Source organism: Cajanus cajan, chromosome 1 (genome assembly GCF_000230855.2).
Source record: "Cajanus cajan strain Asha chromosome 1, NIPB_CcT2T_4, whole genome shotgun sequence".
Taxonomy (NCBI): domain Eukaryota; kingdom Viridiplantae; phylum Streptophyta; class Magnoliopsida; order Fabales; family Fabaceae; genus Cajanus; species Cajanus cajan.
Genome location: NC_138517.1, coordinates 31,699,877 through 31,709,508, shown reverse-complemented (window position 1 = coordinate 31,709,508; position 9,632 = coordinate 31,699,877). Strand labels below are relative to the sequence as shown.

General features: G+C 33.1%; 1 protein-coding gene across 1 annotated transcript; it reads right to left on the bottom strand.

Moving 5' to 3' along the window:
- Nucleotides 1-3,260: 3,260 nt before the first annotated feature.
- On the bottom strand, nucleotides 3,261-9,243 carry LOC109793527 (disease resistance protein RML1B). Its single transcript, XM_020352989.3, has 6 exons — nucleotides 8,988-9,243; nucleotides 8,227-8,905; nucleotides 6,451-7,606; nucleotides 6,039-6,332; nucleotides 3,785-5,926; nucleotides 3,261-3,502 (listed from the first exon to the last, which is right to left on the bottom strand). Exons 2-5 carry the CDS (start codon nucleotides 8,805-8,807, stop codon nucleotides 3,821-3,823), a joined length of 4,137 nt encoding a protein of 1,378 aa, XP_020208578.1. The 5' UTR covers nucleotides 8,808-8,905; nucleotides 8,988-9,243; the 3' UTR covers nucleotides 3,261-3,502; nucleotides 3,785-3,820.
- Between the last annotated feature and the right edge of the window lie 389 nt (nucleotides 9,244-9,632).

Here is a 9,632-nt window from a genome sequence, read left to right as displayed (position 1 = left end):
AGAGCTTGAAATTTCTCTCTCTCTCTCTCCTATTGTATTTCTTGAGTATTGTGAGGAAATTGTAGTGTGAAAGGTTGCCACAAAGCACCTAAATTTTCCATATTTGAAGATCTAACAAAGCTTGCCACGAGGTATTTCATTTAATCTTCTTCTCTCTCTTTTATTTTCTTATTTTTAATATACATTGTTATAACAAACGCAATCATGTAGATATTTTAGGGTTAGTCGTATAATTTAAATTTTTAATATGTAAATAAATATTAATAAAGGGGATTCAATATTTAATTTATTAATTCTTATCATATTAACTTCATCATAGGGTACCGATTGAGGGCGCTGTAGAGGTGCTTAATACCTTCCCTACACGTAACCGACCCCCGAACCCAATTCTGGTTATCAAGGCCATTATTGGATCTTTAAAAACTTTTTCTTTTTCCAATGTTTTGAGTAAAATATTGGTGGTGACTCCATGAACCTATTTTCAAAACCATTAATTAAGGATTAGTCTGGTGTCTGGGAATTCCTTAATTAATAAGACTTTTAAAAGGATGTCTAAACCATAGGTCGCAAGATCGGAAATTTTCGGGTTGCGACAATCATTAGTGGAAAAGTACTTGTCCAAATTTTTTGTTCTTCGATTTTCAGTCCTTAGTCCTTGTTCTTCGGATTGGTAGTTGTACCTACAAAAAGGGCTTGTTAAGTCTCATTTCTACTTACTTTTTGATATAAATTATTAAGCAAATTCAACTCCTTCATTCAATCTTGCAAATATAATTGTTCTCTTTTGATTCAATTTTTGTGCATGTATAGCTAACCCAAAAATTATCTAACAATATCCTGATACGCCTCATTTTTTATGCATGTATTAAGTAGAAGAGTTAATGTTGAGGACCCATGGGATTGGAATATGAAAGAGCCAAAAAGGAAGAGTTAAGGAGTAGGAGAAAGCAACTCACGTTGGGCGCATAAGTACCTGCGTCGGCCATGCTCAAGGCAGAGAGCAACACTCTCTATATTCCATTATTGTGTTAGGTGAGTAAGCATTTGTGTCGGGCATGATTCAAGGCAGAGAGCAACTACTCTCGAGAAGACATTGCGCCAGGCACAAAAGTATAATGCGTCGGGCGTACGTGTAAACCCTATCCTGACTCATCCAGCTCGCATTTGAACACAATTTCGAGGGTTACTCTCTCATTCACACATAAGGCGACTTCTAAGAGTTGTGGAAGGGATTCCCGGTGCTTGTGACTGTGTTATGTGTGGATCTTTCCTTCGGTTCTTCCATCTTCTCTTCCATTTCTTATTTTCTTTTTGCCCTCATAGATTTGAGCAGCTAGAACCCTTTTTTTGTGGGGTTAGATGTAACCAACTGAACTCTTGCGTAATCTTTATCCTATTAATGATATATGTTTATTTCATTCATTGTTGTATTATGTTTTTATTCTTAATGCTTGCTTTGGATTGATCTCCCATTGCTTGACATAGGGTCCATTGGGTATTGGAAAATAGCCCTTGAAACTAGCTCTGAAACAAAATACCTATTGAAAAATGTATCTAGGAATGGAGCTTGACCCATTAGTAGTCTCAAACCCTAGTCATTAATGTGGGTTCATATGTTGGATACTCAAGGGATTGATATTCAACATATGCTCTTAGGCTCTTTCTCTAAGGGATTAGGTTTGAGTATACTTGTGGGCTGACTAAGCAATTAATGTATGCAATAGGAGAAGAATTAATTGCACAAGAGTGAGGTTCGGTGAAGTCTAAGCCTCACAAATCCACCATATCATTTCTTATCTTTTCCATACACAAACTAATTGACAAAATTATCCTTAGAGTAGCTTATGTTATTTACTTTCATACTTAACACAAATTACAAAAATGGAATCATTCTTCAGTCACTAATATATAGTATTAAATGCTTGTTTTACCTTTTCTTCCCTATCGATACGATCTTATATATTACTTGAACAACCGGTGTACTTGCCGTGTTTTTGAGTCCGTGGTTAGAAATGAAATTACATTTTACAAGAAAATAGACTAACCTCAAACGGAAGCTCAACAGGGCTCCATAGCCAAAGTAAATAGATGCTCAAAGTGAACAGTATAATCTCAAGATTGAGGGTACCTTGTGAAGATTGATGCATGTGTATTTATAGGAGAGGAAATGTTACCGTTAGTTAAAGAAGCATTAAAACACATTCAAGACCTTTTTATTGCCATGTAATAGTCAGATGTTACTATTTGCTAGACTTAATTGTGGAGAGTGTTTGGCATCTCGAATACAATATGGTCTTAATTAGGGGCAACATCCGTTTAGCTTGCCGAGTAGTGTTTGGATACTCACTGGGTAAACCATGGACTATCTCGAGTACAATATGGTCTTCGATAAGATGGTTTGTGACCTATCCAATACAACCACTATCATTACTTAAACTAGGTCATCATGTCCATTACTAATTAAAAAGAGTACATGCTTACTAGTATCTTCCTTGGTACTTTTGAGTAAGCTGTTGTTGAGCTTAAGAAAAAATTTTGGAACGGAAAAACTAATATAATTTTTTTATAATATATAAATTAAATGCAATAGTTTCAACAATATCATTTTTATGAGTTTAATGATATTAATTAAATAATTATTTTCTTAATCAATCATTTTTACGATATTAAAATATTTTTACTTTATAAGAAACACTCCTAGATTACTTTTTCCTATGACTTCTATACAATAATTTGCTATTTAAAAAAATAGAAAATTTATCTGGAAATTTATTTTTGTGAAATCAAACAATAAGTTTTGTTTATAGAAAACACAATTTGTATGAAAATATGTAAATAAATAAAATGAAGTTTGTAGAGAAAAAAATAATAAGAAAATCACAAAATTAATAAATAAAAAATCTGCATAAAATCCACAAAAGAAATTTGTAAATTCAAGACATATTTAATAATATTTCTTAAGTAGAACGAGGATGTAAAATCAATACAAAAATATTTTTTAAAAATGTAAACAGAAACATAGTTATATTATGAAAGACAAATAAATAATGAAATAAGTAGTTTATAAAAATTATTATTAAATTAGCCCCAAAGGATTGATGTTATTATTATAATGACTAGATAAAATAATACACTTAACACAACAACAAAACAATAGCAAAAAATCATATAACCAACTAACCTAGGGTTCTTATGCAAACAAATCATAGATATTTATGCAACAACATGTATATATATTTATATTAGTGTAAGAAAACATAAAACATAACTTGACCATATGTGAAAATTATAAAGCCCCTTATAAGGTTACAATTATCCTAAATACATATATATAAAGTGTACAAATATCTACAACAAAACAAAACTGAAAACAAAAGTCCAAGGTGTCAATCAATCACTTTACACAACTAGTTACATCAGAACAATTATAACCAAAAGGCCAGCTCCACATGGTTAGGCAATTGGAGGCTTGTCCACCATCTAATCTTGACATGCTCTCATACTAAGTATGATCATTATAGTCCAAAAAAGAAGAAAAAAAATAGGGTAAGTTTGTATAACAAGAAACAATATATGTAAAACAGAAAAAATAGCTACCTATTTCAATATTTACAACTTTCAAGACATAAACTTCTTAGAGATACAACACATCAACTCAAATATACAATTCACAACAACTTCATATAAGATAAGCCACTAAACAACAACTTAGTAATACAATTAGATATCTTCTAATATGATAAAATACATGCATTTTTTTCTCTAAAACCAAATAAGGATTTACCTGGAATGACATGAAGCACAACATAATTCCATTTGTTCAATGAAATTGAAACATTGAGTCACGTAGTTCCATTTCTTGAATGAAACTATTATATGTGGAGGTGTTTATTGTACTGACACCAAATTCTTCTAATAAAACTTGTGTCCCCATTGCAACTTGAATTTTGAACCTTGTTTGATTTTTGGCTCTGGTATGTAGGAAGGCAGAACATCTTTGGTCATACATCACATACACATGATCAGATTCAATTTGCCAACCAAACTTATCTATGTATATTTTGACACTACTCTTTTTACCTTCTCCATCCTCATCACTTACAATAAGCTTAACTTCCGGTCTTTCAAACATTTTTGTGAGTTGGTTCTCAGGGAGGACGAAGCAGAAAATGAAGCCTAGCTGGGGGCAAGGTGGAGTAGAAGAGAGGTCAATAATTATATAACCTGTCGTTGTCTTATATTGTAACCAATTTGGAACACTGCTTACTGGATACACATAGATAGCTTCATATGACTGGTGATTATACCCATAATCATAATCATTGTAATTTTCAACATGATCATGATTTGGTGTTGACAAGTAGAAGTTTGCAAATTTCATCACGTTGATCTGTACATTCAACTCAATAGCAACTAGAGAATGTTCATCCAATTTCAAGCAATTCCAAAACACAACTCGTTTCCTATTTTCTTTTAATTGTTCAACTGTAGTTGAAGGGAACAACAATACAGTCTCCAATGATCTACAATTTTTGGCATTTAGAGTTTTAAGGAACGGGGGAAGTTCTGGTAGAGTCTCAAGTGAAGTGCAATTTTCTACATCAAGAGTTTCAAGGGATAGGGGGAGCTCGGGTAAAGTTTGAAGCGAAATACATGAATGGGCCTTTAGAGTTTTAAGGGATGGAGGAAGCTCTGTTAGAGTTTGAAGTGATTCGCAACCTGTGACATCTAGAGTTTTAGTTTTAAGGGACAAGGGAAGTTGTGGTAGAGTTTGAAGCGAAGAGCAATATTTGGCATCTAGAGTCTCAAGGGATAGAGGAAGCTCTGGTAGTGTTTGAAGTGATTCACAACTTGTGACAAGTAAAACTTTGAGGGATTCAAAAAGCTTTGGTAAAGTCAAAAGTGAAGAGCATGATTGGGCATATATATTTTCAAGGGACATGGGAAGCTCTGGTAGAATTTGAAGTGATTTGCAGTCTGTGACAACTAGAGTTTTAAGGGATTGGGGAAATTTTGGTAGAGTTTTAAGTGAAGGGCAAAATTCAACATTTAGAGTATCAAGGGGAAGGAAAAGCTCTGGTAGTGTTTCAAGTGAATCACAATGATGGGTATTTAGAGTTTCAAGGGATGTGGGAAGCTTTGGTAGAGTTTGAAGTGAAGAGCAATATTCAACACTTAGATTTTTAAGGGATGGAGGGAGCTTTGGAAGAGTTTGAAGTGATTTGCAATCTGTGACTTCTAGAGTTTTAAGGGATTTAGGGAGCTTTGGTAGAGCCAAAAGTGAAGAACATGATTGGGCATATAGAGTTTCAAGGGACAAGGGAAGCTTTGGTAGAATTTCAAGTGATTCACAATCTGTTACATCCAAAAGTTTAAGGGAATGGGGAAGCTTTGGTAGATTTTGAAGTGAAGTACAAGATTGGGCATATAAAGTTTCAAGGAATGGGGGAAGCTCTACTTTTGTTTGAAGAAGTGAAGTCCCAATTATCTTTAGATGTAGCAATTGCGTATGACTTTTGAAGGATGAAGGTAAACTCTTAATGTTACTTCTTGATAGATCTAGTAATTTAAGCTTGCTTTGAAGTCCAAAAGAAGATGGAAGTTCTTTGATCTCTGTACCTTCTAAGCTCAATTGTACCATATTTTTTGATATCATTGAGAATTCTGTAAGATTCTTGCAGTAACTAAGGTTAAGATAACTAAGGTTGCATATATGAAAATTGCTTGCAAGTGTGGTAAGGGACTCGCAGTTGCAAAGGTCCAATATCTTAAGTTTGACCAATGAGAAAATAGATGGATGTACATAAGCCAGCATATAACAACCACTAAGATATAATACTTTAAGATTTGTAGCTCTTGATAAATCTGGAAGCTCTTTTAACTTCTTAGAGCCACTGAGGTCAACCTCTTCTAAATTCACCATATTCTGTAATACAATGAAACAAAATGAAGATATTACACCAACTAAATTATTTATTTAATTTGTATATCTTGAATTAATAAAAAAAAAATTATAACACTGGAACACATATATTTACCTTTACTCCATCCCAAAGTTTTACCAAGTTGTTGTGTGGCAATGACAAAATTACAAGTTTTTCAACAGAAAAATTTTCTGGCAAGGATTTTAGAGGGTAATTTTGCCAACCAAGAAATCTTAGTTCATTTGCTAAAAATCGAAGCCCTTCAGCAAGAATATAATGTTGACGGTCTTTAAATTTCCCAGAAATTTCCAGAAATTGTAGTCTGTTCATCTTAGCAAATATGTGAGGGCTTAACTCCTGCTTAATTGTTGACAACTTAATTTGCATGCTTCTAATGGCCTTAATACCCTGTCATCAATGTAGAGCAAATATTTTAAACATCGTCAAATGAAACATCTCTCTCAGACACACAAAAAAAAAATCAAACATTATTCACATGACCTTATTAATTTAGTTAGGGTTTCACCTTGTCAGTTTTCAATGCTTCAAAAATATCGTCGGAATCCCACAATCGACTATGACTTCCAAGTTCACAAGGCTCACGAACAATCTCCCAAGCCATTTCTTGTAAACCATCATGCATAAATACAACATTATTCTTGTCGGGCTCTCGACGAACAATCTTCCTAGTCATTTCTTGTAAGCTATTATCCTTAGAGAAAGTTATAAGAGCTCTATCTTCCAACTTTTTCAAATCAACAACCACTGAATTATCATTTTCATCATCTTTCAATAAGGATTTTAGATTATCCACATTTACCTCTTTATGCGATCTTAGAAAGAAACATGCTAGATCTAAAAAAATTTGTCGTTCTTTACGATCTAGATCATTGTAACTCCATTTCATCACATCATAAACTTCTTTTAAAGGCATCTTTTTAAGCTTGTCTAGCTTACTTTCCCATACTTCCTTTCCATTTCCACGAAGATGACTAGCCAAAACTTTGAGAACTAATGGAATGCCTTGGGCATAATTGACCACCCTGTGTGAAAGCTCATTATACTCCCTTTGAAGATCACTTTGATTAAAGACATTCAAATTGAAAAGTTCAAGTGCTTCATCGAAACTTAATATCTTAAGTTGGTATTCCTCATTGGCTTTGTTAGCCTTAAGCACTTGCTTATTTCTGGTTGTTACAATTATTCTACTACCCGATCCAAAAATATCAAGAGTTCCCAATAAATTTTCTATGTGTTCTGAATCATTGACATCATCAAGAACAATAAGAATCTTCCTACGGCCAATTCTCCTAACAATGTCATCAGGCAACAAATTTGGTGTATCAATTTTCACATCATATCCTAATAGCTTAGAGAAAATCATTTCCTTCAAAGGAATCATTCCATGTCTTTTTGATTGATCTCTTTCATTGGCTAAAAAATAAGAACCTTCAAATTCACATTGTAGTTTCTTAAAAACTTCTTCTGCAAGAGTTGTTTTCCCTATACCGCACATACCCCAAATACCAATAAGACGAGTGTTGTGTGGCTCTTTTCTTATCAATGACTCTACAATTGCGATTTTTTCATCAATTCCAACAAGTCTTTTTGAGTTAAACAGGGTTTTGGTCAACTTCTCCCGCACAAGATTGACAATTTTTTCGACCACCTCAGCATCATTTCTGTATCATGCACGGAAAGAAAGAGAAAGTGTATGTTAAAATCAACTTCCTTAATACCCAATTATTTGGAAGTTTGATCAGGGGAGTTACAACATGCACAATGAAAATTTTCATATTTCTTTACCTTTCTTCTTACGGAGGTTTCTTAACCGTATGTACTAAAAATAAATAAATAAATAGCTTTTGTTATATGTATATGGTGATGTTTTAAAAAATATATATCATTTAGAAATTGAATATATTTAAATGTATTTCTTAGTTGTAACTTAACTACTAAATTATAATAGATGCATGGTTGGTTCCGACAGAATTCTAGGAAAGTGACATTGGCTAAAATTATATCAGACAAAACTAACTATTAAACATATATTCTGCTGAAAATAATTTAAAAAACAAAGGTTACATCATGTTTCAATTTAACCAACCACGTTATCATAATAGATGCATGTAACTAAATGCTATAAAGTATATATAATACTAGTGGGTGAGGAAAAGGGATTGGAATTATTAGAAAAATGGAGACTTAAATTTGATTCTCAATTGTACCATCTTAATTTAATCTTTTTTATTAAAAAAAATGCTATAAAGTTTGGAACATTTATGGGAAAGAAAGAGATTACCTAAATTTGGATGACTCAAATCCAGATAAATTAGCAGATTCATTCATAGCATCTCTCCAGAGTTTCACCTCGGTCTTGTGTTTTCTTTCATGTTTATTAAATGCATCTGTGTAACTCCCCAATTGATATCGTACGAGTGTGGGCTCTATACGGTAGAAAACAGGTATTACAGTACGTTTGTATTTCTTTCTGCAATCATTTATTTTCACAAGTTCTTTCAAACACCAACGAGAAGAAGCATAATCTGGTGAGAATATGATCAACAAAATGGCTGATCCTTCAATTGCTGCAACAAGTGATGGCCATATTTCTTCTCCCTCCTTAAGATTTTTATCATCTATGAAGGCATCTATTTGGTTTCTTTTAAAAGCCTGAGTCAAATGGCCAAGAAACCCGCAACGGATATCCCCACCTCTTAAACTAACAAAAACATCATGCTTTATTTGAGAAGCATCGTTCTCTGACATAGGTTTTTCCTCTACACCCTCCAGCTTCAGCCTTTTCGGAGCACTGTTGTCTGATATGGATGTTTCCTCTACACCCTTCCTTTTTTGAATCAACCGAGTGACAAAGGTAAACATTATGTTCAATTTCCAAAACAACAAAGTAGGGTTTTGGATTGGAAAAAGTGTGCACGGTGGATCTTTCTTAACTTGTCTCTACACCGGAATATATATATCTGTGAGCCACAGAAAGAAAAGAAAAAGTTAGAATTAAAGTGAAAATATAATAATTTTTTTTGAAAGAAATTAGATACGTACGAGGCTACAAACAATTGAAATGATGAAGGAGGAGGATGTGATATCATATGAGAAATACAATAGCAGCTAGCTTTTTTCCTTTTCTTTGGCCAAAACTGAATAATTGATAGAGATCATAGTAAACCAGTCATTGGTCTTGAATAATACGTGCTACTATGGCCATCACATATTTGCAGCATTAAAGAGTGAGGAAAATAATTCAACGAGTGAACCGCGTGTTTGGACTATGACTGGTTGAGGCATTGAAAACAATTGCTTAATTGTATAGGTGGGTGAGAGTAAATGCTCGTATATGCACATGGGTGGTGGGACTGACTCAAACTGTGTTTTTATTTGCTTTGCACTCTATTTTTCAAGATCACATACTTTTCTCATCCTCCATGCATGTTACCTTGCTGTAAGTGAATAAGGTACGGTTAAGGCAAAAAAGCAATTGCTTTTTTTTTTTTTTATCATTATTGTAAACTAGATAGGATTCAATAAGATGCTTAGTTTAATAAGTGAAATATGTAAATGGGTGATGATTAAAAACTATGCTGAAATTAAACACTATTTTTACCGTTGATACTTAGTTTTATATCACTACAATAAAATTTATTATTATCAACAAATATTTAATGGTAATAAACTAATTATCTCTATTTT

Bases quoted from the DNA above. Each gene is read 5' to 3' on its own strand.
- LOC109793527 (XM_020352989.3), bottom strand. From the start codon at position 8,807: ATGTTTACCTTTGTCACTCGGTTGATTCAAAAAAGGAAGGGTGTAGAG. The intron at 7,607-8,226 runs GTAATCTCTTTC...TGCATGATACAG, and splicing joins TTTGAGTCATCCAAATTTAG to AAATGATGCTGAGGTGGTCG. The intron at 5,927-6,038 runs GTAAATATATGT...ATTGTATTACAG, and splicing joins AACTTTGGGATGGAGTAAAG to AATATGGTGAATTTAGAAGA.